General features: G+C 37.0%; 1 protein-coding gene and 1 pseudogene across 6 annotated transcripts in view; both read left to right on the forward strand.

Annotated features, from left to right (window-relative positions):
• SIK3 (SIK family kinase 3) overlaps positions 1 to 27,676 on the forward strand; it is a 228,569-nt gene that overhangs the window by 125,298 nt on the left and 75,595 nt on the right. For 5 of the 6 annotated variants that reach the window (XM_069470852.1, XM_069470854.1, XM_069470853.1 and 2 more), the window contains exons 2-3: positions 490 to 606; positions 3,773 to 3,836. In XM_069470852.1, coding sequence (XP_069326953.1) covers positions 490 to 606; positions 3,773 to 3,836 — 181 coding nt within the window. Of the gene's footprint in view, positions 1 to 489; positions 607 to 3,772; positions 3,837 to 27,676 lie in introns of those variants that run through there. The other variant, XM_069470857.1, reaches the window with a different exon arrangement.
• LOC138385648 (small nucleolar RNA U13) lies at positions 5,232 to 5,315 on the forward strand (annotated as a pseudogene).

Here is a 27,676-nt window from a genome sequence, read left to right on the forward strand (position 1 = left end):
GAGACCAACTTGCTAGGAATCCATTTCCTGTCTTTTTTAAGGAGTAAATTAATTTTTCTCATGGACATTCTGTAAACAGCATACTGGCCGCTTGTATTTTGTGGAATATAATGTTTTAAAGTGGATTTAATTTTCCTTAGTAAACTGCTTTTTTTTCTGAGACAGAGTCTTGCTCTGTTGCCTGGGCTAGAGTGCAGTGGCATCAGCCTAGCTCACAGCAACCTCAAACTCCTGGGCTTAAATGATCCTGCCTCAGCCTCCTGAGTAGCTGGGATTACAAGCATGCACCACTATGCCCAGCTAATTTTTTCTATCTTTAGTAGAGATGGAGTCTCACTCTTGCTCAGGCTGGTCTCAAATTCCTGACCTCAAGCTATCCTCGTGTCTCAGCCTCCCAGAGTATTAGGATTACAGGCATGAGCCACCCCACCTGGCCAGTAAACTGCTTTTAATAATGCATCAGAGTAAATTTTCCTCCTCTTTTATCAGGTTGCTATCAAGATCATAGATAAGACTCAGCTGGATGAAGAAAACTTGAAGAAGATTTTTCGGGAAGTTCAAATTATGAAGATGCTTTGCCACCCCCATATCATCAGGCTCTACCAGGTAGGATCATTAGGCTCTACCAGACAGTGGTGTAGTTAATGGCTACAAAGAACCTAGAATGGTCAGTTGTATCTATGACTGCCTTTGAAGAAAATGTGGGTGGGTTAACATCTGCAACTTTTTTTGTTGCTACATTCATGTGATCATCCTATTATATTCTCCACCCTTCTGTTCCCCACTTAGTAGTTAGTATCCTCATGTTTTGCCTTACCCAGGTAGGTCTTTTTAATTTGTTCTTTAAAACTTGATGCCATTCTTAGCAAGAATTATGCAAAAAGATTATTCAGAAGATGATGAGAACTTATTTTATTTAGGTCAGAATTCTAAAACAGGATGGGAAATCCAAAAGGAAGAGAGAATTTAGACAGGTGAAAAGATAGAGATGAATATAACATTATTTTTACAACATCATTAAAATACTAATTTCTAAGGTCATGTTATGATTGTGATGGCAAAGGATATTTTAAATATTGCTATTATTTCTTGCATCAGTCAAAACCTGCCTCTTTTCTATTCTAATAAGGGCCTGGACTTAGTTTTCAAAGGTAGCATTTAATTATTTTGATAGTCAAGAGACTGATTCTAAGTAATGGGAGAGATTTTTATTTTAGTTTTCTTACTTTCCCAAGAAATATGCATATTTCATGCCATCATCAAAATAATTCCCTATCCTCACTACAAAAGCAGTAAATCTGATGACTGGAATTTCAAGCCAGATAGGAGGGGAGGATCTTGCCTTAGCAGGCTGGTGGAAGAGATATTTTGGGAGAGGTGGGGCTTTGGGGTGCTTCTCAAATTGCAGTGTGTTGGCAGCCACAAACTCTGCCTCTGTACAGGGCCAGCTCCATGCGCTGCTTTCTGCCAGAACAGCCATCTCCTAGTTCTGGAGGAAGTGGCCACCCACTCAGTTCATTTGCTGCTGTTAGTCTGCAGTAAATGGCTACTGGCCCAGACATGGGACCATGTGCAAGAGTGGAGAAAGCACACCCAAGGCACAATGGGCAAGCGTTCATAGCCTGTTACGTTTATGGAAAAGAAAACATGTCATGATGTTAGTATGTGTGGTTAAGGCTACAGCTTTAGCCTTCGCTGGCATCAGCTGCTCACATAATGAAATGAATTAGGTCAAGCAGGAGCAGACCTGTTGAAATTTATCAGACTAAATTATGTTTAACAACACCTATATTCTGCCCCAGAAGTAAACCTGTGAAAACTTCCTGGTATTGCCTGAAGACCTGTGTCTGAGCTCACAAGTGTCTAACCTCGGCTTCCTTCCTATCCTGGTAGACTGAATAAACTTCTCAACCTCACCTTTTAAAATAAGTCATCTTTATATAATTGCAGGGCTTAGGCTGACCTTTCTCAAGAGGTTGGTTAACTTGTAGGTATTAACCTTATAACCAAATTCTGTGAGTTTGCCTCTCTTACCCAATATTTCATTAGCCTGTAAGAATTTACATGGTTCTAGCCCTGGCTTTGAACAATGAATGCCTCCTTGTAAACTTTAATTTTGCTTTCTGGCAGCTAGTATTATTAATGGGAAATTCTGAGCTGCCAAGGTGAATGGCTAGCATATTGTCATCATATGGTATCAAGGTAGTTTTCAGGTTCATCTTTTCAGGTTTATAGAGGGAACAAATATAGATAACTGTATATAAAACAACAGTTTTTGAACTCCTGAAAAGTCCAATAATAAAAGAACATTTGCAGTTAGTAAAAGGCCTAGGAAGGACAAAGGTCGTATATAATATGACATTTGTTTTTTTCTTTCTTTTTTTTCTAAGCACCTGCATGTATTTAAAGCATTTACTTTTTGTCATGTAAATCAACATGTGGAGAGAGCACAGAATCAATACATGGGCTAATATCACCAGTATATAGAGAATTTTTGAAAAGAGAACAAAAAAGAACAACACAGTTATTAGATTGGAAAATTAAAATAATATGCACTCATACAATGGAATACTATGGAGCCATTAAAAAGAAGAGATAAATCTATATAATACATAATATTGTTATATGGCATTAATACACATAAATATAAGAGTAACTGGGAATTAATTAATTAGCTGTATACTGAGCGTCTAGAACTGTGTTGTCCAAAGTGGTAGCTACTAGCTGCATGTGGCTGTTGAGTACTTAAATGTGGCCAGAGTGACTGAAGAACTGGATTTTTAATTTTATTTAATTTTAATTGATGTAAATGTATAAACTGAAACAATTTACTATTTTTAAAGATTGTTGAAATTATAATATTTTAGACATGGGGTAAATAAAATATATTATTAGAATTATTTTCACCCTTTTTTCTTTTAAATGTGGCTACTAGAAAAGTTAAAATTATATATGTGGCTCACGTTATATTTCTATTGGACAGCACTGTTCTAGAAGGATATACAATAAGCTATTAATAGCGTTCCTCTGGAGAGTCAGATGGAGGGGGTTGGGAAGAGGAAAATCTTTGGTCTTTTGTTTATATACTAGGTATTTCCGATGTTTATAACGAGTGTATGTAGGCACATGTATTGCTTTAAAAAATGTTTGATGGAAAAGGTGAAAGGGAAGACAGGACTAACAACATATTACAGCAAATTAAAAAAAAAAAGTAGCAAAATAGGGACCAAGACAAAATATAAATAATTTGTTACTTAAAAAAATTGATTATTTTAAATTATTTTTCCCTTTTTTAAATTAATGGGCAGTGGAAAAGAAATTTGTTATTTGAGTTTTAAAAAGAAAGCCATATATGATTTCTGTGCAGTTCTTAAGTGATTCCTATTATTTTCCTTAAAGCTTTGTTGTTTTGGTTGGGTTTTAAGGGGGCATTTTTGAGCTTCAAGTGATTGGTGTTGAATGTGCTCTTGACAGCTTCTTTGCTTCTCAGTTTTATGGAACTTAAGAGATTACAGAGACCTCATGGAACAACAAAAGGACTATCTCAAGCAGTAAATGTTTCCTACTTTTAAGAACTTGGAGAAATATCTGTTTTCTCCCTTTCTTCTTAAATAACATTTACATTTATTCCTCCCAAAATGTTTTAAATTTTCTTTAAGCAGTAGTGGTTATTACTATTTCAAATAACAAAAGAGGATTCGTTAGTTTCTCTTCCTGTGATATCGGCCTGTCATTTGTGTCACTGTCTGTCACTTTCCTGCCTTTGCACCAGGTTATGGAGACAGAACGGATGATTTATCTGGTGACAGAATATGCTAGTGGAGGGGAAATATTTGGTAAGTACATTTATTGCATTCTTTAAACAGCTATTGAGCACCCGATGGCAAACCTAAAATAGCTGTTCAATGGCTTTGTCACTTGAGCAGCTGTCACTTGATGCTGTCCTTCAGTCCTGTCATTTTCTATCAACACAGTAATTTTAATTTGTTTTGATTAACCTAGTAAAATCCCCCCAACATCTTTGTTTCCTTAGCAAAGGTGTTTTGTTTGTTTCAATCAGGTGCTGACAGTTGAGGTTAAAGATTTCCAAAAACAAACATCCTTTCAGAACATGTGACTGAGGGTCTTTCCTATTTCCAGGTTCTAACTGAGGTTACCAAGTGTGCGAGCCTCTGTGGTGCGAGAATGCTCCATTTGGAGCAATCTCACCCTAATGCATTCCTTACACTTTGTTTAAATATAACATGTAACTATATTCCTTAACATGTGTTCACAGTTCCCCTTGATGATTCTTGTAATTTTGGAGGTTTTGCCTTCAGTAGCTATTTTTTTTCTCTCACACTTAGCTTTAGCACAACATTTGTTTTAGTACAACAAATAAGCAAGAGATTTGTTACTGACAAATCTGACTTTTTGAGGTGGTAAAAACTGGCAAAAAAAAAAAAACCACCACTCTTTTTTTTTTTTTTTTGAGACAGGGTCTTGCTCTGTTGGCCGGGCTAGAGTGCAGTGGTATCATCATAGCTCACTGCGACCTCACACTCCTGGGCTCAAGCCATCCTCCTGCCTCAGCCTCCTGAGTAGCTGGGACTACAGGCACACACTACCACCACGCCCAGCTAATTTTTCTTTTTTTTTTTTTGGTAGAGATGGGGTCTCACTCTTGCTCAGGCTGGTCTTGAACTCACAATTTTTTTTTTTAACAGTGACAAACAGAACCAAGTAGAAGTAAAGGGTAAATTTTCAAATCTAAATTGACATATCTTTTTTTTTCTTTTGGCAATTAACTATAGAGAAAGTTTTTATATACTTTAGGTTTATAACTATAGAGAAAGTTTTTATATACTTTAGGTTTATCTGTCTAATTTCTTTATTTGGGGGGTTGTTTTTAATTTCATATTCATGTTTTTAATGTCACATTTCATATTTGTATTTATATGTAAATACTAATTTAAAATTTATTTAAAAGCATAGAATTACCTTTTAAATGGAATCTTCTTGTTAATGACTGGTTGGTTGTGGCCATGTGGATTTTTTTGGTGTATGTGACTTAAACTTTCCCCAGCAATCTAATATTTTTTGTTTCCAAGTATCTTCAGGATAAGTGCTAGTCCTTTTTAAATGAGGTATCCTCATTTCTTAATTTGATCTTTAATTTTCTTCACATATGTGCTTATTTTGTGTCAAAGCTAATGTGATGGAATGAAATTTATAATCAGAATATAGTCTGGATCCTTTTGTAGTTCATAAGCATGGTGTTTGGGCTTTGGCCTCCTCCAACCTTGTGACAATGTTGACATATTACCTGTCTAACATGAAAAAAATAGAAGGGGAGGGGATACTTTATTTCAAAGAAATGAAAGCATTAAAAGGTTTGAAGAATAGCATTGTATGTCAAGAAGATATAGTAGGCTTTTTCAGTATGAATGATAATTATATGCTAGTCATGTGTCTTGGAGATGCTGACTCTGTTAAGACACTGGTTTTCCCTCCATGAAGAAATTTGGCAGAAGACAAACATAGAAATCAACATAGTACTTTGAACATGAGAACAGAAACTGTAAAACTCTGTATAGGTGAGAGCAGTAGTGCAGATGGCAGTGTGATTAACTTTTGGAGATCAAGGAAATCTTCCTGGAGGACATGGTTATATGGAAGTCCATGAACCAGAAAATAGAAGCATGATAGAGGGTATTTAGAGAGAGAAATAGCAATCATGTTATGGGAGAGTATAGTACAGCCTGACATATGTAAGTTATGATGAAACCACCATAATTCCGATCACAATTATACACAAAAGCAAATGGACAACTTTCATTATCTAGATACCTTTTTACAAGTTTTATTCTTTAAAAAAAAACAAAACATCTCCCAAATCCTGAACTACCTATTTTATCTCATAGAAAGACATTTATTGGTTGAGAAACATTAGTAATTTTGGGAGACAAAAGACATGTCATCTTAATGTTCATGATGGTCAGAGAACACAGGGCACATCAGATCTATCTTATTCTTTAGGAAAGTAGATTTTAATAGTACAGGTGAGATAACAATCCCCTGGTCATGGACTCTGTGTGAATGTAGTTAAAGGGATGAGCAAACAAAATAGTACTTTGGATAATATTTTTAAAAGGAAATATGTAATTATATAGGATAACACACATTATATAATTTATAACACAAAATGTGCTATTAATATTATTAATTATTATAGTAATATAAAAGATCCAGATGAAGAAGAAAATGGAAGAAGAAGGTAGTGTATTGCCTAAAGAAATTATGCACAGGGATAGACTGCTTCATGAGCTCTGATTTTTAAAACTGTGTAAAAGGTGAAAGGAAGGGCTTAGTCAAGAACACAGGCTTTGGAGTTAATTAGATCTAGGTTTCAATCACATCTCTGCCACCTATTTGCTCTTTACTTGTCAAATTAGTAAATGATTCTGGGACTCAGTTTCAAGGTCTGCCAAAGGTAAGATCTATAATATTTGCCTCATAGTTGTGAAAATGAAATGAGACAGCATATATAGAGCCCTAGCACCGTGCTTGCTTATTACCTTCAAATTAAAGAACGAATGGGAGATCGGCTTCTGGCATGAAAGTTGAAATAGAAAATTAACTGGGTAGTAAATATCAGGTTTCTTCAGATTTTTTTTTTTTTTTCTGTGCAAGTATTAAAAGCAAAGGGAACTTCATTGTCATGCCAATTAAAGATTTTAAACTGGCTTGTTTGGGAAATTAGTTGTTATCTCTTTCTCCTGATTTCTCAGAAGGTCAGACAACAACTTAGTTTGGGTTTGGGACTTTAGCATGAGTGACTCCATTTTGATTTTTAGTCTGGTCTGTTGGGGCGTAGTGCAAAAGTTTATTCCAAAACAATGATCTCTTATAATTTTTACTTGTCATTTCCTCCCACTCTCCCCTAGCACCTGGACAGACAGATTTCTTTCTAGGAGGATCAGGGCATCAGTATTTCATATCCTGCACCCAGTTACCTGGTGCTGAGGCTAAGTCCTAGAGGAGTGCAGTTGAGAGGTGGGGGCTTCCTTCTTTTGCTGAGGCCCAACTTGTGGAATTTGATAGTGACATGCTGAGAATACTGGGACCCAGATCTCTCTTGCCTTATGTCATAAGATAGTGGTACCATGCCAGGAGAGGCAAGCTGAGAGGACCCCATGCTGAAGTCTCTCCCTTCTTCCGCTGAACTCTCAGCTCCTTCAGTGGGAATGTCACTTAGAGAGAAATTTGTCATTGCCCCCATACCCAGCTCCAGAGCCCTGACTCAGAATTTGTGTGAGGGGTAAAATAGACCATAAAACAGATTCTTCCCAATGGAATAGTCTTCATTTGCAACAGAGTGTGAAGAAATTCAAACCCGAATGCACTCTCAAGAACAGTGGAGGTTGTGGTAAAAGGTATTTGAGAGGAGATTCATGACACAGGCTAAACTGTAGGTCTGCTAGTTTGCTGGAGAGAACCAGGAATGACATCTGGGAAGAGCTTTCTTGAGATCAGAAGAAAAATAAAATACTGATCTTGGAAACTATTCCTTCAAAGGAACCAGAATTTGATTGTGTTGTTTGTAGACCCAGTGCATTGTTCAAAACAATAGAGCAATCAGTGAGCAATTAATTTGTGAAGTTTAACAGCTGGAAAGAGTTAGTAAAAGAGAAGAAGAAAGTCCTAGCAAACTCATTGTGATCCCAGGGTAACAGTAGACATACCAAAGCTGTTTCTCCCCAAGGAGTAACATAAGAGGCTGAACATTGTGTATATGGAGTGATAAATGTCACTAAAAGAATCCAGCCAGTCACTAAACAAATTAACAAGCAAATAATAAGCCCCAGAAAGGGGGTGGGGGTGGGAGATATACCAGTACCCAGAGGTGCTATATTATTTAAAATGTCCAGTTTCCAACAACAGTACAAAAAACTACACAGCATGCTAAGAATTAGGAAAGTATGAGATATGTAGGACAAAGAGCAGGCCATTGAAACTGCCCGTCAGAGAGACCAGATGTCAGATTTATCAGAAAAAAAACTAAAGAGCCTTTATAAACACGTTCACAGAAATAAAGGGACTCAAAATTAAAGCAGTGAAGGAAAGTATGATGATCATGTCACTTCAAATAGAGAATACCAATAAGGAGATGTTATAAAAAAGAGCCAAATGAAAGTTATGGAGTTGAAAAGTAAAATAACTAAATAAAAAGTTCTTTAGAGAGGCTGAACCATAGGTTTGAATTGGCAAAAGAAAGAAAATGCAAACTTGAAGATAGTTTCATAGAGATTATGTAAGCCGAAGAATGATGATTAAAAAAGAATGAAGAACAAAATACATAGACTCAGTGAAATGTGGGACACCATCAAGTGCTCCAACATACACGTAATGGAAGTATGAGAATGAGAGGAGAGAGGGAAAGGAGCAAAAAAAAAATATGGAAGGAAGTAATGGCTGTAAAATATCACAAATTTATTGATAAACAATAACCTATGTGTTCAGGCAGCTCAACAAAATCTAAATAGGATAAACAAAAGGAGATGCACAGACACATCATGGTGAGAATGGTGAAAGTCAAAGACAAGGAGGAAATATTGAAAACAGTAAGAGCAAAATGACACATCACTTAAAGGAAACCCCAATAAGAATTGCAGCTGACTTCTCACCAGAAACAATGGAGCCCAGAAGGCAATGGGATAGCATATTCAAAGTGCTCAAAGAGCTGGATGTGGTTGCTGGTACCTGTAATTCTAGTGGAGGCTGAAGTGGAAGGATCATTAGGGCCCAGGAGTTCAAAACCAGCCTGGGCAACATAGTGAGACTCTGTCTCTAAAATTTTTTTTAAAAATTAACTGAGCATGGTGGCACATGCCTATACTCCCAGCTACTCAGGAGGCTGAGGCAGGAGGATCACTTGAACTCAGGAGTTTGAGGCTTCAGTGAGCTATGATCATGCCACTACATTCCAGCCTGGGTAACAGAGTGACACCCTGTCTCTGAAAAACAAAAACAAAAAACCGAAGTGCTCAAAGATAAAAACACCGAAACATCTACATCCTGTAAAACTATCTTTCAGAGATGAAGGCATGATAAAGACTTACCCAAGTAGTCAAAAACAGAGAATTTTTTGCTGACAGACCCACCTTACAATGATAAGAAACACTAAAAGAAGTTCTTTAGGCTAAAAGCAAGTGATATCAGCAAAGGTAATCTTGTAATTATAAAAGAAGAGATGCATATTTTTTCTTCTTAACCTATTTAAAAAGTAATTGAATGAAATAATATGTATATAATGTGTTGGTAGGCCTATAATGTAATATATGTGTAACATATCTGCTAATAGCACAAAGGAGGTGTGTAGAAGAAAAACTGCATTGGCTTAAGGAAATCACTACAGATGGTAAAGTAATAACTATAACAATATGTTGTTGGGTTTTTAATATTAATAGATGTATTAATAATATTTATAAGGTAGTACTACAAGTAAGGGGAAAGGAATAGACCTATAAAGGAGTAACATTTTTGTATATCACTGGAATTAAGCTAGCATAAATTGGAAGCCCATTTGAGTAAGATAAAATGTGTATAGTAAGCTTTGGAGCAATCACTTTAAAAAAAAAACACACAACCCTTAAAATCTATAGCAAAAAAAACATTAAAGAAATTAAAATACTGCATTAGAAAATATTCACTTGGTGCAAAAGCAGGAAGTAATGGAGGAATAGAGGAACAAAAAAGACATGAAACATAGGAAATAAAAAGTAAAATGGCAGACATAAATCCAACTATATCAGTGATTACATTAAATATAAGTGAATTGAATGGTCTAATGAAGAGGCAGTGTTTTTCAGACTACATGGCCTAACTACATGCTGTCTACAGGAAATATACTTTAGTATTCATTTTTGCATTCAAAGAAAGATAGAAGTAGATTGAAAGTAAAAGGATAGAAAAAGATATAGCATGCAAACAGCAACCGCAAGAAAGCTGGAGTGGCTATCCTGATATCAGACCAAACAGACTTTAAAACAAAAAAGACTTTGTTTCTTTTTACTAGAGGTAAAGAGAGACATTCTATAACGATTAAAGGGTTAGTTCATTAGGAAGATATAACAGTTAAAAATAAATATGCACTTAATGACACAGCACCAAACACATGAAGCAAAAACTGACAAGAGAAACAGACAATAGTTGGAGGCTTTAGTGCACTACTTTCAGTAATGTGTAGAACAATGAGACAAGATCAACAAGGAAAAAGAAGACTTGAACAACATTATAAACCAACTAGACCTAACAGACATCTATAGAACAACTGAATGTATATTCTTCTCAAGTAAACACAGAATACTTTTCAGGATAGACCATGTACTAAGCTATAAAAGAAACCTCAATACACTTAAAGGATAACAATAATACAAATTATGTTCTCCATCTACAGTAGGATGAAATTAGAAATAAATAGCAGGGAAAAATTTGGGAAATTCACAAATATGTGAAAATTATACAACAACACACTTTTAAATAAATAATGGATTAAAGAAGATATCAAAAGTGAATTGAGAAAATACTTTGAAATGAATGAAAATGAAAACACAATATAACAAACATAATAAAACTTATAAGGTGCAGTTAAAGCAGTGCTTAGAGGAAAATTTATAGTTGTAAATTGCCTATAATTAGAAAGATGTCAAATGAATAACCTAACTTTCTACCTTAAGACACTGGAAAAGCAAGAACCAACCTAAAACAAGCAAAAGGAAGGAAATAACAAAGATTATAGCAGAAATTAATGAAATAGAGAACAGAGAAACAACAGAGAAAAATCAAATGAAACCAAAAAATAGTCCTTTGAAAAGATCATCAGAATAGCCTGGCTGTGGTGGTTCATGCCTATAATCCTAGCACTTTGGGAGGCTGAGGCGGGAAGATTGCTTGAGTCCTAGAAGTTTGAGACCAGCCTGAGCAATAGCGAGACCTTGTTTCTTCAAAAAATAAAACAATTAGCCGGGTGTGGTGGCAGATCCGCCTTACAATTAGTTCCTGCTGAGGTGGAAGCATTGCTTGAACCCAGGAGTTTGGAGCTTGCAGTGAGCTATGATGATGCTACTGAACTCTAGCTCCAGCAGCAGACCTTGTCCCATCTCAAAATGAAAGAGAGAGAGAGAGAAAAAGGAAAGAATAAAGAAAAGATCAACAAAATTGACAAATTTTTATCTAGATTAACCAAGAAAAAAAAAAAAGAAGACTCAGTTAGAATCAGAAATGAAAGAGGGGACATTACTACTGCCCCTTGAGAAATAAAAATGATTATAAAGGAATATTATAAACAACTGTACATCAGTAAATCAGATAACTTAGATGAAATGGGCAAATTCCTAGCAAGACACAAACTGTTGAAACTGACTCAAGAAAACATAGTCTGAATAGATATAATCAAAGTACAGAGATTGAGGTAGTAATCAGCAAAACTACTCACAAAGAAAAGTTCAGGCCCAGAGGCCATCACCACTGAATTCTACCAAACATTTTAAGAACAAATAGGTAATCTCAATAAGGTAATAAGAATTATATTTTTTTTCAAAAAGCAAATTCTAGAGTTGAAAAGAAATGAAAAATTCACTACATGAGTTCAGCAGCAGATTTGAAATGGCAAAAGATACAACCAATGAAGTTGAAGAAACATCAATAGAAATAATTCAGTCTGAAGAACAGAGAGAAAAATCATTTAAGATAAATAATCAGAGCCTCAGAGACCTGTGAGACAAGATCAAGCATACTAACATATTTGTAATAGGGAATCCAGAACAAGAGGACATAGAAAAAGGAATAGGAAAAATACTTGGAGAAATAATGGCCAAGAACTTCCAAAATGTGTCATAAAACATTAATCTACAGTTCTAGGAAACTCTAGTGTACCTCAAGTAGGATAAACACAGACATCCACATCTAGATCTAAAACAATGTAAATCAATGTCAAACTACTCAAAGACAAAGGGAATCTTGAAAGCAGCAAGAGGAAAAATGATTCATCACATACAGGATAATAACAATATGACTTTCAGTTGACTTCTCATCAGGAAAAAAAGGAGACCAGAAGACAGTGTATTGACAAATTTAAATTGCTGAAATAAAAAAAAAAAACCCATAAGCAAAAAATTTATACTAATGAAGACAAAATATGACGACAAAATAAAAATATTCACAAATAACCGAAGACTGAATTTGTTGTTAACAGATCTATTGTAGAAGACATATAAAAAGAAGTGCTCAGGCTCAAGGGAAATGACACCAAATGGCAACTCCTATCTATGGGAGGAAGTAAAGAAAACCAGAAATGGTCACTACGTAGGGAAAAGTAAAAGACTTTTATATAAATATATTTTTTTCTCTTCTCTTAATTTCTTTAAAATACATATAAAATTGCGTAAAGCAGCAATTACAACACTTTATATTTGGATTTCTAACATATGTATTTATGTACAATAAAGGCACAAAGGAGGGTTGAGGAAATGGAGTTATATTGGAATAAGTTGCTATATTTTATTTGAATCTGGTATTAACCTGAGGTAGATTGGGATAAATTAAAATGCATATTGTAATCCCTAGAGCAACCACTGAAATATAAATCAGCTTCCTACTTTGAAGGCCAGTGGCAAAAATTACTCTTGGGAAATTTAAGTATGATGGGAAAGCATAATAGTGGGGTGGTAGCTAGAGGGGGTTTTGCTTGAGTGTGTGCTGCCTTTTTATTATGTATTTGACATAAGCCTCTAGCTTATGTTGAGGTAAAAGAACCAGGAGAACCAAAAGAAACGTAGCTATAAGGGAGAGAGTGAGATTTAATGGAGCATACCTCAAGGAGATACAAGAGGCTACATTTTAGTGCATAGGTGGAAACATTAGTCTTGGGCCATGTAGAAAGGAAGAAGGTGGAGATGGAGTTGCAGGCTGGTGAGTCTGTAGAAGTATTTGTGACGCTGAAGTTTGGGAGATTGAAGTTTAGAATTTTGCTACCTAGTACAGTCATGTGTTGCTTTATGACAGGGCTACATTCTGAGAAATGCATCATTAGGCAATTTTGTCATACTGCAAACATTATAGAGTGCACTTACACAAACCTAGATGGCACAACCTACTACATACCTGGGCTGTATGGTATAGTCTGTTGCTCCTAGGCTGTAAACCTGTTACAGTGTGTTAGTGTACTGGATACTGTAGACAGTTGTGTAACACGGTGGTATTTGTGTATCTAAACATAGAAAAGGTACAGTAAAAATACAGTACAAAAGATAAAAAATTGTACACCTATGTAGGCCACTTAACCATGAATGGAGCTTTCAGGCCTGGAAGTTGCTCTGCGTGAGTCAGCGAGTGAGTGGTAAGTGAATATGAAGGCCTAGGACATTATTGTACACTACTGTAAACTTCTAAACACTGCTACACTAAATTTATTTTAAAAAGTACACTATGATGTTATGACAGCTATGACATCACTAAGTGATAGGAAATTTTCAGATCCATTGTAATCTTGTGGGACCGCCATGATTGTGTATATAGTCTGGCATTGACTGAAATATCTTTATGGTGGTGCATGACTGTGCTATCTTTTAAGAAGTTGGAAAACAATTTGCATGCTGAGATGAGATTTTGGAATAGCTGCCAAAGGAAATGAAAGAAGGAGGTTGAAAATCCCAAATCCCAAAATCTAAAATGTTTTGTTTATTTATTTGTTTCATTTTTGGATTGGGTTTCTCTAAGTTGCCCAAGCTGGTCTTGAACACCTGGGCTCAAGCAATCCTCCCACTTCAGCCTCTCGAATAGCTGGGACTACAGGCATGTAGCCACCCTGCTGGCTCAAAATCTAAAACTTTTTGAGCACTGACATGATGCTCAAGGGAAATGCTCATTGGAGCATTTTGGATTTTGGGTGCTTAACCGGTAAGTATAATGCAAATATTCCAAAATCTGAAAAAGTCTGAAACACTTCTGGTCCCAGGCATTTCAAATAAGGAATATTCAACCTGTGAGGGACAAATCAGAGAACTGACAGGCAGCATCCAGAGTCTAGCAACTCTTGGATAGATATCTTAACATTTGTTGGGACTCTACTTGTGGCTTATTTTATGGGTTTTTTTTTTTTTTTTTTTAGCTGTACCAGACAGCCTAGTTACAGCAGTGAAGAACACAGCTAGTTGGATTCATCTCAAGTTTTTCAGGGTTGTTTGAAGTGATGAATCATGGCCTGTGGAAGTTTCTGCCCTAGGTGTAAGGGAAATCAGCTGAAAACTTTGTCCTAGTTGTTGGCAGGTTAAGAGACAAACTGCTTTAGGCAGTAGTTTGCTGCTCGATTGTAAACTCAATTTCAGGGTTGCTGTAAGAAACTTGTAGTGGTCTTACCTTCGGTGGTAGTCACACTATATCTGGAGTATTATCTTCAGTTTTGCGTACCATAAAGTATCAATAAAAGAGACATCAACAGTCGGAATGTGATAAGGATGGTGAGCAGTGTTTACAATTATTGGATTAAGGAGTGGGTTAGAACAGGACATGTGGAGAAAGTAATGTTTAAACAGAGTTTTCAAATATAAGTTTACTGAGTGGAAATGAGCTTTTCAGAGCTTTCCTGATGGGTGACATATATAAAGACTCTAGGACATGGAACAACTTGGTGTGTTCAGGGAACTAGAACTATTTAATAGTTTCTTTGAGCATTAAGTAGGTGATGGGCTAGAGGTTTTTCAGATTATTCCAGAAATTCTAAAGATCTATGGAAATGTCTATGTCTTCTCTGAGGAGATGGTATATGAGGCAGGGCTAAGAGGTCATGCTTTCCTCACACATATATTCAACCAACCCCCTTTTTTCTCGTATTCAGTAAGATTGTCTCTGCTTTTGCACCTATAATGCCGATTTGATTTCCATATAAGATTTCATTTACAGCTGGGTGTGGTGGCTCACACCTTCAATCCTAGCATTTTGGGAGACCAAGGTGGGAGGATCACCTAAGGGGCCAGGAGTTTGAGACCAGCCTGGGCAATAACATGACCCTGTCTCTACAAAATAAAAAATTTAGGTGGGCATGGTGGTGTGTGCCTGTTGTCCCACCTACTCAGGAGGCTGAGGTAGGAGGATCTCTTGAGCCCAGGAGTTTAAGGTTGTAGTGAGCTACAATGATGCCATGCCACTCCAGCTGAGCAAAAGAGCTAGGCAATCCATCAGTCACGATTTCATTTAAATAAGTAAATCTGTGGCCACTAAAAATTTGATCCACTGCTTAGATTATAGTGGGCCATGGAAGGGCTTTAAGCAAGGGCCAGGACACAGCTGACTTATGTTTTAGAAAGGGTACTTTGGTGGCAGTGAGAGAATGGATCTGAGAGAGGTAAGTCTAGAGTCCGAGAGAGCAGTGAGGATGCTGTTGGAATAAAACAGATGAGCCTGAGAAGAGTCTCTTAAGTAGTGGCAATAGGGACAGAGAAAATGTATTATAGATATAGTTATATAGGGCAACATTGTTAGTGGTTAAGAATATGGATAGAGTCAGGCTGTCTTTTTTTTTTCTTTATAAGAGATGAGGTCTCAGTGTGTTGCCCAGGCTGGTCTTGAACTCTTGGCTCAAGGGCTCCTCCTTGCCTAAGCCTCCCAAGTAGCTGGGACTACCTGTGTGATCCACCACACCTCAGACTGCTTCATTCAAATCCTAACTCCACCACTTACTACCTTTCTGAGCTTCAACAAGTTATTTAATTTCTCTGCCTTAGTGTCCTCGACTTTAAAATGAAGAAGATGATGATGATAATAATACCACCTATCTCAGAGGGTTGTTGTGAGCATTATGTGAAGTGTTTAGTCCATGCAAACATTATGTTCATGGCAGCATTTACCAAAATAGCATAATAGCTAAAGACTTGAAAAAAGCCAAATGTTCATCAGCTGATGAATGGCTAAAGAAAATGTGGCATATCCATACAGTGTAATATTATTAATATTCACTGATTAAAAGTAATGAAGTACTATTACATGCTACAGCATAAATGAACCTAGAAAACCTTATGCCAAGTGAAAGAAGACAGACACAAAAGGCCATATATTGTATGATTCCATTTATTTTATTCTTTTTTTCTTTTTCAATTATTATTATTTTTTGTGCAGACAATGTCTTGCTATGTTGTCCAGGCTGGTCTTGAACTCTTGGCCTCCTCCCTTGGCCTCCCAAAATGCTGGGATTATAGGCGTGAGCCACCACACTCTGCCTGTAGGATTCCATTTATATGAAAGTCTTGAAAAGATAAATCTATAGAGATAGAAAGTAGTTTCATGGTTGCCAGGCGATGGCATGGGGAGAACTAGGACTAACTGCTAATTGGTACAGGATTTTTTGGAGGGGGTGATGGAAATACTGTAGAATTAGTGGTGATGGCTGCACGACATTGTTAATATATTGAAACCACTAAAGTGTATGCTCTAAAATGGTGAGTTTTATGTCATGTGAATTATATCTCCATTAGAAAAATTTTTTTGAGAAAGAAAGATGCTTAGAATGAATTTTGCCTGGCACACAGTAAACTCTGACTGGTAGTTACTATTATTTAAGAAGTGTAATATTATAGGATTTAGTAATAGATTGAATACAGGTTCTAAAAGAGCTTAGGCAACCTAGAATATAGATTAGCAAAGATTTTTTTGTAAAGACCCAGATAGTAAATATTTGAGGCTTTGCAAGCCATACGGTTTCTATTCAACTTTGCCGTTGCTCCTCCCACCAAAAAAATTTAAAAGTAGCCATAGACAATATATCAACAAATATTGTGACTGTGTTCCAGTGAAACCTTATTTACAGAAATAGGCAGCACTCTGTATATATATTTTTAGTATAGTATACAGAAACCACCAAATTCTACACTTTAAATGGTGAACTTAGTATATGAATTATATCTAAATAAAGGTGGTATAAAAAAATCAGACAGTAGACTGAATTTTGGCCCATAGGCCCGTAGTTTCCCAGTCTCTTATTTAGGGTAACTATCAATTTTCTCACCTGTGTTATTGGCTTGATCATGGTGCTACCATTAGAGATAGGAAATTAAAGAATAGAGGTTTAAGGAGGGGAAAAGAGAAATTTGGGGAGATGTGTGGATGGAGAATGAGAATAGCCCATGGTATTTTAGGTGTCTGTAAGCTGTTCAGCTAGAGATACATAGGAAATAATTCAGTGTATGGTTTTGGAGTTGGGTATAAGTTTGGCTGAACATAAAATATCAGTAGTTACTAACATATAGGTGGCATTTTAAACCAAGGAAGTGTAGGAGATCAGTCGAGGGCAGTATAGAGAAGAGTGAGAAGAAGGTTGAGGGAAAAATGAGTATTTAAAGAGCAATCAGAGACAGGAGGCTTAGCAAAAGATGCTAAGAAGGAATAGTCGAAATAATAGGAGAAGAATCAAAAGTAGAACATTTGTGGAAGCCAAAGATGAGAGAGCTTTGGAAGAAAACGATCAAGACTTTAGACTCTACAAAGAGGCCAAATAAAATAAAGACTAGCAATTGGCAACTAGGACATGATTTGTGACTTTGGCCAGGGAAGTGTCAATGACATGGTGGAGGTGAGAGATGTTAAAGAAGTGGAGGCGTTGGGTAAGGCTAGTATTGTGAGAAACATAGCTGTCAAGACAAGAAGGGAACAAACAGTAGTTTGAATAGGAAGCTGGGTTGTTGGAAGAGAATTCTCCATGGGTATCTCACATTTATTAATGTCTTTTGAGCAAGGCACTGACTGCTTTTCTTCTAGACTGTCTTTTTAAGGATGTTTGCATAGTGAGCAGCCTTGGCAGATAAGAGATAATATCTCCTTCCAGAGCTCAAAGATAGGTCTGTTTTTTGCCCATTATATTAATAGAAGATTTGAGTTTTCTAAGCTCAGGGTTCCTCTCCTATAATGCACCTAATGGTGTGTGCAGGTGTCACCCGGTCCTCTTTGCATTGCCCTGTGAGAATTAGGGTTTGGAGAACTAAAGCATGTTAATGCTCATGCTGCTTGCTGTACCCCAAGTAGCAATGTCCTTTGTCTCTGACTTAGGGGGTCTTGTGTATTCTGCCAGCGTTCATGCAGTTGTGGCAGGTTGAATTGTTAGCTCACAAGTATGGTAAAATCTCAAACCCTCTTGGTACTTGACAAGGAACAAGGAGGATTTTGTCGTATTTTGATTTGTTTAGATATGAGACTTGATGCAGCAGTGAGGAAGATGAGTTTAGCAATAATTAATATGGAAAACATAACCTGAACAAGATCCCTGAGGAATGGGAAGTGATTGAGCTATGAGCACAGCTGCCAGGAATTGGCCTTGCACAAGAAGGATAGAAGGTAAAAAATGCATGTGGGTGTAGGTAATTTTTTAGGTAGAAGAATATGAAGTAAGACATTTCATGCCTTTTGTCTAATTTTCTATTTGGAGTAGGAGTTAGGTCATCAGCTGAAAGTTAAGGGTGAGAGGGTTGAGACCTGGATCAGGGTGGAGAAAGTGAAATTAGCTGCTGGGAGGAACAAGAGAAGGAGTGATTAGGGCTAATAGAGTTAATGAAAGGCCCTAGATAGGAAACCATAGCATGTTATTCCATTATATAAGATTGAGTGATTCCCCCCACCCGCCAACAAGGCTCATGGGGCAATCAATGATAAGACAGACAACTGGACTGATCCGGTGTTTGGAGATTACAAGACAGGTGCAAGACAAGTTGACAGCAAGTGTGTTGGGCATGAGAGTGTCAGAGAGATAGCAGTCTAAAACTACCCTGCGTGATAGGGTAGCCACTCGCCACATGTTGCTATTGCACATTTGAAATGTAGCTAGTGCAACTGAGGAACTGAATTTTGAATTTAATTTAATTTACATTTAAATGTAAAAACTGAGGTATTGTGTTAGAATTTTAAGCCAACTGCTAGAGTTAGCCAACTACAACATTAGAGAGCATGGTCGCCAAGATCACTCTCACTCTGGCACCAACTGCACGTTTGGGAAATTCCCAAAACCACCCTCAAGTTTGATAAATTGCTGGAAAGACTCACAGAACTCACTAAAAGCTAATATACTCACAATTATAATTGATTACAGGGGAAAGATACAGGTTTAAATCAGCTGAGGGAAGAAGCACAGAGTCCAGAAATCTCAGATGCAGAGCTTTTCTTGTCCTCTCCTTGTGGAGACAGATGTATTACTCTCATGATATCGATGCGTGACAGGGTGCACAGAGTACTGCCCATCAGGAAAGCTCAGCAGAATGCCTGTATTCAGCGTTTTTATTTTATATAGGCCTGATTGATTGATTGATTGATTGCCCACATTGTTTATCTCTGTGTCCAGGTCAACTGATACTGATGACCCAAAGCCCACAAACTAAGTCACACTGTTGATATTTCTAGTGTAGCCAAGCCTCTACCCTAAGACTATGTGGGTGTTGCAAGTCCCACCCTCATTCATATTGTTAGACTCTCTGGCATCACCCGAGGCTCCCAGGTGGACAAAGACACTCCTAACAGTCATAACAGTCAAAGGACCAGAAATTGTTTGCCTCTCAGAAGCCAGGGAAGGCCAGACCTCCTCTTTGGGTAAGGCCAAATTCTTCACTATACACAGTATAAAATATTTTTCTATTAAACACAACCGTTATTTTGGTAAAACTGCATTTCACCTTGGCTATAGACAATTTAGCATCTCAGTTGTGATATGCAGTAAATATAAGATACACTGGCTTTTTGAAGACTTAGTATGAAAAAAAGAAGGTAACCTATCTCATAGCTAATTTTTATATTGTTTATATGTTGAAATGATTTTTTGATGTATTGAGTTAAATAAGTTATCAGAATTTGAAAATGAGTAACTTGTTTTACTTTTTAATGTGATTGCTATAAGATCTTACATTATATAAATGGCTCACATTGTATTATTTGGCAGTGCTGATCTAAAAGGTTATGATAAAAGATGGGGGAGTATCCTGTTAGAGTTTAGAATTTCAGAGGTAGAATAATGTCAAACAAATACATTTCTGGGGCTGGGTGTGGTGGCTCATGCCTGTAATCCTAGCACTTTTGGAGACTGAGGCGGGAAGATCGCTTGAGCTCAGGAGTTCGAGACCAGCCTGAGCAAGAGCGAGACCACATCTCTACTAAAAATAGAAAAAATTAGCTGAGTGTAGTGGTGCGTGCCTGTAGTCCCAGAGAGGTTGAGGCAGGAGGATCACTTGAGCTCAGGAATTTGAGGTTGCAGTGAACTTTGATGACACCACTGCACTGTAGCCAGGGCAACATTGTGAGACTCTGTCTCAAAAAAAAAAAAGCAAAGACAATTCTAAGATGTGGCCATATGAATAGTTGCTGAACTTTGAGGGAGGTGTACATCACTGGAGAGAAAGAAGGTTCAAGGAACCATGAGGCTAAGCTGTCAAATAGGTTGTCCTTACAGATATCAACATTTCCTAGATGCCTGGCAGAATCTGGGTGAAGCAGTAGACTTTGAACTGAGTTTCAGTATCTGAAAAATGTGAAGGCAAGAGAGGCAGAAAGGGAGTATACCAGCTATCCAAGCATATAACCATGGTAGTATGAAGCTAGTGAATTGAGAAGCATTTATATTACTTCCTAATCCCTCAGGGAATAGTGTCCTTTTTATTTCTTCAAGAGGCCTGAAAAGGAATTGTTAATCTCAGAGGAATTGGTTGGAAACAGAAGGGGTCAGGGCACAGATATAAAAGCCCTGCTACTTACCCTTCTTTGCCCTATTTACCCCTGATTTCATGACCCATCTCAAATGTTATTCCCTCTGTGAACTGTGCTTTGAATTTGCCAGATACTTAATTGTCTTTTTCTTCTTCACTTTGAACATACCTCTTCTATAGCACTTTTTGTAGTATGCATGTATGTATTTATTGCATTTCTAAGTCTGTTATTTACCCTCAGACTAGACTAGGTAATTTAACTTGTTGTCTTTTGACCTGTTGTTTTTCTTCTGGTAGTTGTTTCACCAGATCCCCCTCATCTTGGTGACATCTAAATTTCGGAGTACTCCTGGGTTTAGTCCTCGGACATCTTTTCTGGGATCCATTAAGCTGTTGACTCTCAAAATTTAAATCTCCACCATAACCGTTCCCCTAAACTCTGAATTTGTATATCCAGCTGTTTACTTGACATCTGTATTTGGATGTCTAATTAGGCCTTTCAATCTTAACATGCAAAACTGAAGTCTTGATTTTCACTTACCAACTTACTGTTTTCATCAATCTTCCCCTTCCCAATAATGGCAAATACATTCATCAAGTTATTCACACCAAAAACCTTCATAGAATCGTGCTTGATTTCTTTTTTTCCTCTTGTACCTCATGTGAAATCCATCAGTAAATCTTGGTGACTCTACTTTCAGAATATAGGCATCCCTCGGTATGTGTGGGAGATTGGTTTCAGGACCCCTGTGGATACCAAAATCCATGGATGCTCAAGTCTCTCATATAAAACGGTATAATATTTGCATCCTCCCATATACTTTAAATCATTTCTAGATTACTTTTAATACCGAATACAATGTAAATGCTATGTAAGTAGTTGTTATACCGTATTGTTTAGGGAATAATGACATGCAAAAGTCTGTACATGCTTAGTACAGACACAACCATCTGGGTTTTGAATATTTTCAGTCACGGTTCCTTGAAACCGTGGATGCAGATGCGCAACCCACAGACACAGAGGGCCGACTGCGTTTGCTGAATTCAGTCTCTTAGCACCACCTCCACCACTACCAATCTGGTCGGAGCCATAAGGGTGTCTTGCTAGGATTGCTGCATTATCCTTTAACCAGTCTCTCTGAATCTTGCTCTGACTCCCCTATTCTAGCAAAAAAAAAAAAAAAAAAAAAAAAATCTTTGCAAATACAGGTGGGATCTCACCACTTAGCTACTTTTATTGGCTTTCCCATCTATTTGTAATAAATCTATAGTTTCTACTATGGGCTGTAAAGTTCTGTATAATCTGGTCTCAGCTGCCTCTCTGACCACAGCTCCTAGAGCTGTCCGCGTCCTCACTTTGGCATCTCTTTCTTGTTCATTAAACCCTTCAGTATGTTCTTACTTGAAGGCCTTCATATATTCTGTGGGTTTTTTTCCTGAAATGCTCTTTTCCTAGATACTCACGTAGCTCTCTCTCTCATTTCTTTCAAGTCTCTTATCAAATGTTACCACATTAGAGAAGTCTTTGCTAGCCATGCTATATAAAATCTCATTCTTCCTACTCTAGTCCCTTTCTTGCTTTATTTTTCTTTTTGGTTCTTATCACCAACTGATTCATTCATTCATTCATTCATTTGCTTGTTGTCTCAGCTCCCTAAGATAAAATGTGTCATGAGAGTAAAGACTTTGTCATTTTTGATTTCTGCTTAATCTCCAATGTTTAGAATAGTGCCCACAGGTAATACATGTTCCATAAATATCTGTTGATCAGTTCAGTAGAATAAAAGTCTAAGTAAATGAAAGAATGTCACTAGATTACAGATTATAGCATTTAAATCTTACCCATCTGTGTTCTTGCTTGTTTAAATCAGTGTCTCACATGTAGTAGGCACTCACTAAATGTATTTCATTGTATCACAAGGAAATATAATGAAGTAAAGCATGTAATTTGCATGTTATTCTATAACATATTTTAGTTGAGTTTTTGACATGGGGAAAACACCTTTTTGTTTTCTGTATAACTGTATAGAGAAAGACATTGAAGATTATGAATTCTAAGCAATGTGATAGGCTTCAATAAATGATTATTTAATGAGCATTTGTTACTTATTCAGTTGATTTACTGAGATTATCGCATGCTATTCAGCACTATATTATAAAGGGGCAGCCATGACAATGTGGGTCTGTTTAATGTTACAAACAGAATTGAGAAATTGGTTAGTTTTATAAACCACTAAACTCATAATTTGAAACTTCCACAATATGATTTCTTTAGATATATATCCCTAAACTTCCTATTTGAGACTATGAAGTCGTAAATCCAGCAGTTTATCAAGTAAGGTTTCCTGAATACCAGGCAGAACTCATGGGCATTTAAAAGAAATTACTAATTTAAGAGGAGTCTGTTGAAATGTGTATGATTTATTATGAACATTCTCAGTGCCTTAGAAATAACATTTCCCAATGGTATGAAACCCAGAACTTCTCACAAAGCCATTTATTCATGCCATGGGTCACTCAGAAACTATTAGGGCAGGGGATGGGAAAGACTGAATTTCATCACTGTTGAGTAGGTACCAGATAATTGTGTTAAGTGTTTCAGGTAAGTTATTTTATCTTGCGACCTCAAGATGTTCAAGAACACTAACAAATTTATTTGAACACACTGCTATATACTAGTTTGTTGTGGCTTTTGGGGTTTATTTTTTTAATGTTTTTACTTAATCCTCAACATTCTTTATATCTTTACAGCTACACTACTATTTTCCCACTAAATTACTTACTCCCTTTGGATATAAAAACTAGCTGTTTTCTAAGTCTTTCTTAACAGAAGCAAATAACCACACCACTGAACTTTAGTTACTCTGAATCAAAATAATTGACTTCCATTTCCTTCCCCAATTAATTTCCCATTCATTATTCTCCATTTTTTGTTTTATCATCTTAACATCAGACATGAGGAGCATTTTTGTTTGTAACCTGGTCGAGATGTATGAGAAAGCCACCCATGCTTTAATCTTACTGTATTGCAAAACATTTATTCATAGTTGTCTGATCATCCTGTCACTTCTACGATGCCATAAAAATAAATGCCCAGAGAATGAGGCAGATATTTTTGCTATATTGAGTATATGTAAGTCCCAAAGGAATATTTTTGCCTGGCTCCTATATTAATATTTTTCCTGAGGGTTTTCTGAACTTTTTTTTTTTTTAAACCTTTTTGGAAAATGTAGTTTCCCTGACAAAGAGAAACTACTAGAATAATAAAGATATTTTTAATCATAATATTCATTAAGGTGAGTATTAAATGTCATTGCTCACCTTAATGGATATGAGTCTCCCCATGTAATCCAAAAAGGCATATTCATTTTGCTAATAAAAGCCAAGGTTCAGAAAATAGTTTTAAGAAGCCAGGATAGGATTTTATGCAAACATCTTTTATTGTTTTAATAAATATTTATTAAGTGCCTAATATCTGCCAGATATTTTTAGACAGTAGTGAACAAAATAGATGAAAATCCCTGTCCTCATGGAGCTAGTCGGGGAAACAGACAATACACAAACTAAATAGGAAGAATGTGTAATTTGAACATATGAAATTGAAATACCAGGGGAGGATTGGCAGTAGAGATAGGGTGATTGGGAAGGCCTGGCTGAGAAGCCTGTTTTTTGTAAAAGATCATGCTGATATCTGGGGGAAGAGTATTTCAGGTAGAAAGAATGGAAAGAACAGAGGCCCTGAGGTGAGAGTGTTTCTGTTGTGTTTGAGAAATAGCAAGGAGAGGTATGTGGCTGTGGTAGAATGAATGAGCCAGTGACACTCAGAAGTCATGAGCTGGGAATCCATGGAGGATTTAACAGAAAAATGACATGATCTAATGTAAGATTTAAAAGACTTACCCTGGCTACATAGAAATGCAAACTTATGTTCATACAAAATCCTGTACACAATTGTTCATAGCAGCTTTTTTTGTAATAGCCCAAACCTGGAAACAACAAAAATATCCTTCAATAGGTGAATGTACGCAAACTGTTGTACATCTATACCATGCTATACTACTTGGCAATAAAAAGGAACAAATGATGGATATACACAAAAACTTGGATCTTAAAGACACATGGTGAGTGAAAAGGTTACCAATCTCAAAAGGTTACCTTTTTGTATGATTCCATTTATATAACATTCTCAAAATGACAAAATCATATAAGTGGAAAACAGATCAGTAGTTTCCAGGAGTTAGGGATGAGGGGAGGGGTGAACAAGCATGACCATAAAGGGGACAAGCTTAGATCTTTGTGGTAATGGAATATTTCTGGGGAAAAGGCAAGGTTTATTTACATGTGCATGCGTACATGTGGGAGTACTCAGTAATGAGTGACTCTAAACAGTTCTAAACTCTTGTCTGCAGTGGTTCCACATATCCACACATGTGATAAAATGACATAGAACTATTGTGCCCGTGTCAGAGTCTGGGTTTGATCTCATTCTTAGTTGTGCAAGCCTTAACCACTGGGGGAAACTGGGTGCAGGGTACACGGGATCTCTCTGTATTACCTTTGCAACTTCTGGTGAATCCGTAAGTATTTCAAAATAAAAAGTTTTTTTTAAAAAAGGATTATTATTCTGGCTGCTCTTTTGAGAGCAGATGCAGGGGGCAAAAGGCAGAAGCAGGGACAGTAGGTAGGAGTGATGCTAGGAGGTTATTGCAATAATCCGGAAGAGAGATGGCTATTGGATTAGGCCAGTGGCACTAGAGTGGGGTGGAGGCAGGGGTGAGGAATGGTTGAATTCTAGGTATGTTTTGAAGGCAGTGTTAATAGAATTTGCTGATGGATTGGATGTGGGGTATGAGAGAAGGAGATGAAAGATGACAAAAAAGTTTGTGGCCTAAACTGGAAGAACGAAGATAAGAGAGAGTAACAAGAAGCAGCAACAAGTCAAGAAGCCTGGCATGAGGCAGTTGGATTCTTGGCAAGGAAAACAAAATGACAAACCCTCTTCCTCTCTCCAGTGGCAGCCTGGCCTTATGAGTTAGAGTATAATAGGATATTAAAGTGAGTGCACTCTTGTTAACCTGCTCACCGGTAGCTGAGTTGTCTTGGCCTCGCCCTGGCTCTTTTGGAAAGAAGCATTTGTTTGATAAACAGGAAGTCGTTTCCATGGGTATAGGAAGAAGAAATGATAGAACTTAGTGCAAAGCAAAGAACTGCTAGCTGTGGTTGGCTTGGAACTGGCAGAAAGTTTTTCAGGTAGTCACCTGAGATTAGCACACATGCTACTTTTTCCCCTTCTAGGCTGGGTTCATTCTTCATCATGAGAAATGTGAATTTTCTGCCCTGTTTCTTGACCTGCTGTCAGGGTATGTTCATTTTCAGCTAGTGTTTTGCATCAGCTATGGGTCGTAGACTTAGACAAATGGAGACTCTGTATGTTGAGAGTGGAAAAGTGACTTATTTTAAGAAATGTTGGCTCCCCACCACTATCCCATTAGTGGTATACCTCTGACACTCCAGTGAAGCTAGTCTAGGGAAGCAAAGACTGGCTTATGTGTGTTTTTGCTCTTTGAAAGGTTAGAACCTAAATGTACCACAAGATATTTCTTCTCTAGTAAGATTGGGACAAAATTACAAACAGTGAATTGTGAAGCAAACTACATGCTGGTGCTCTAATACTTTTGAAACTTCAGAATTCATTCCCTATGCTTCTGATAATATAACTTCTCATAGGGCATATAAATCCCTTAATATCACTAACTTCTTTTCATTTTGTGAGGAATAGCAGATAAAAAAGATGAAAGAAGTCCAATGCCAAGTCATTTATGGTAATTGGAAAGTGAGAAAGAGAACTGACTCTTTTGATAAGAGCTTGAAACAGATGAACCATTTTTTTTCTCTTTAACCAAGAGTTACCTCATCATCCCTGTCTGGTTTAGACTATTGGAGTGAAGTTGTAAAAGAAAACTTTAAATTTGCCCTAGATCTATAATGACAACTAAGTAGATAAGTCGTTAGTTTATGGTGAAAAAGAACATTGTGTAGTGTCTAATTGAGGTTTGTTTAGATTGGTGGGGGGTGGATTGGTGGAAGGGGGGGGTGACGTCAGGAATCTAGAAATACCAGAAGCTAGGATCTTAGCTACCCTGTGGGGTGATTGGGACTGAGGATATGGGTGGTATTTGTAGCCTGATACTTAGGAAGTCTAGCTCACTGAATTGCCTGGAAGAAGCAGAACAACTCTTTAGAGTTCCTCGCAACTGAAATTTATCCTGACAGGGTTCAAAATATATTTTAGCTTGAATAGTGAGTAGATTCAAGAGCCATTTTTGTTTCATTTGCTTTCTGAAAGTACTCCAGTATTTATTCAAATGCTGTGACTACATGTTCAGTCCAGGCTGGGTTACTACTCTGGATTTCTTCACTGAAAGTTCAATACCACATTTGAACTTGAAGAATTTTTGCTGCCTGCTTATAGAGCATATACGAATATAAAGCAGCCATTTGTCAGTGGGCAGCTGAAAAGCGATTTTTAGCAGGGACTAAAAACCACTGCAGGCCACTGGCTTCCTGGCACACCCACTAGATCTCATAGGTTTACACTGAAAGCACACCAAGAGGTGGGAGGTGGGGGATGAGAATAAGATGGGCAAAAATAAAAGCAATGGCTAAGATCTGAATGAGATTGAACCACTAAGAGGGACCTGTGTGTGGAGAAGGGCACTATGTTCCCAAAGAGGAGAAAGCTTGAACAGCAAAATGCCTAGGAATAAACATCTAATGTTTGCAGCTCATACTTTTTTTTTTTAAGTGATGTATATATCTTCTTTGCAACTATAACTGTAGAAATACTGAAGGTGAGTTTGGGAAAAGTATTATAGTTCAAGCTGTTTTATTCAGTGCACTATCACAAATACCTTTTAACAAGAACCATTAACAGTGACATTTGATGCGTAATCACCTTTAAGTATTAC

The sequence above is a fragment of the Eulemur rufifrons genome, chromosome 6 (genome assembly GCF_041146395.1).
Source record: "Eulemur rufifrons isolate Redbay chromosome 6, OSU_ERuf_1, whole genome shotgun sequence".
NCBI classification, from domain to species: Eukaryota; Metazoa; Chordata; class Mammalia; order Primates; family Lemuridae; genus Eulemur; species Eulemur rufifrons.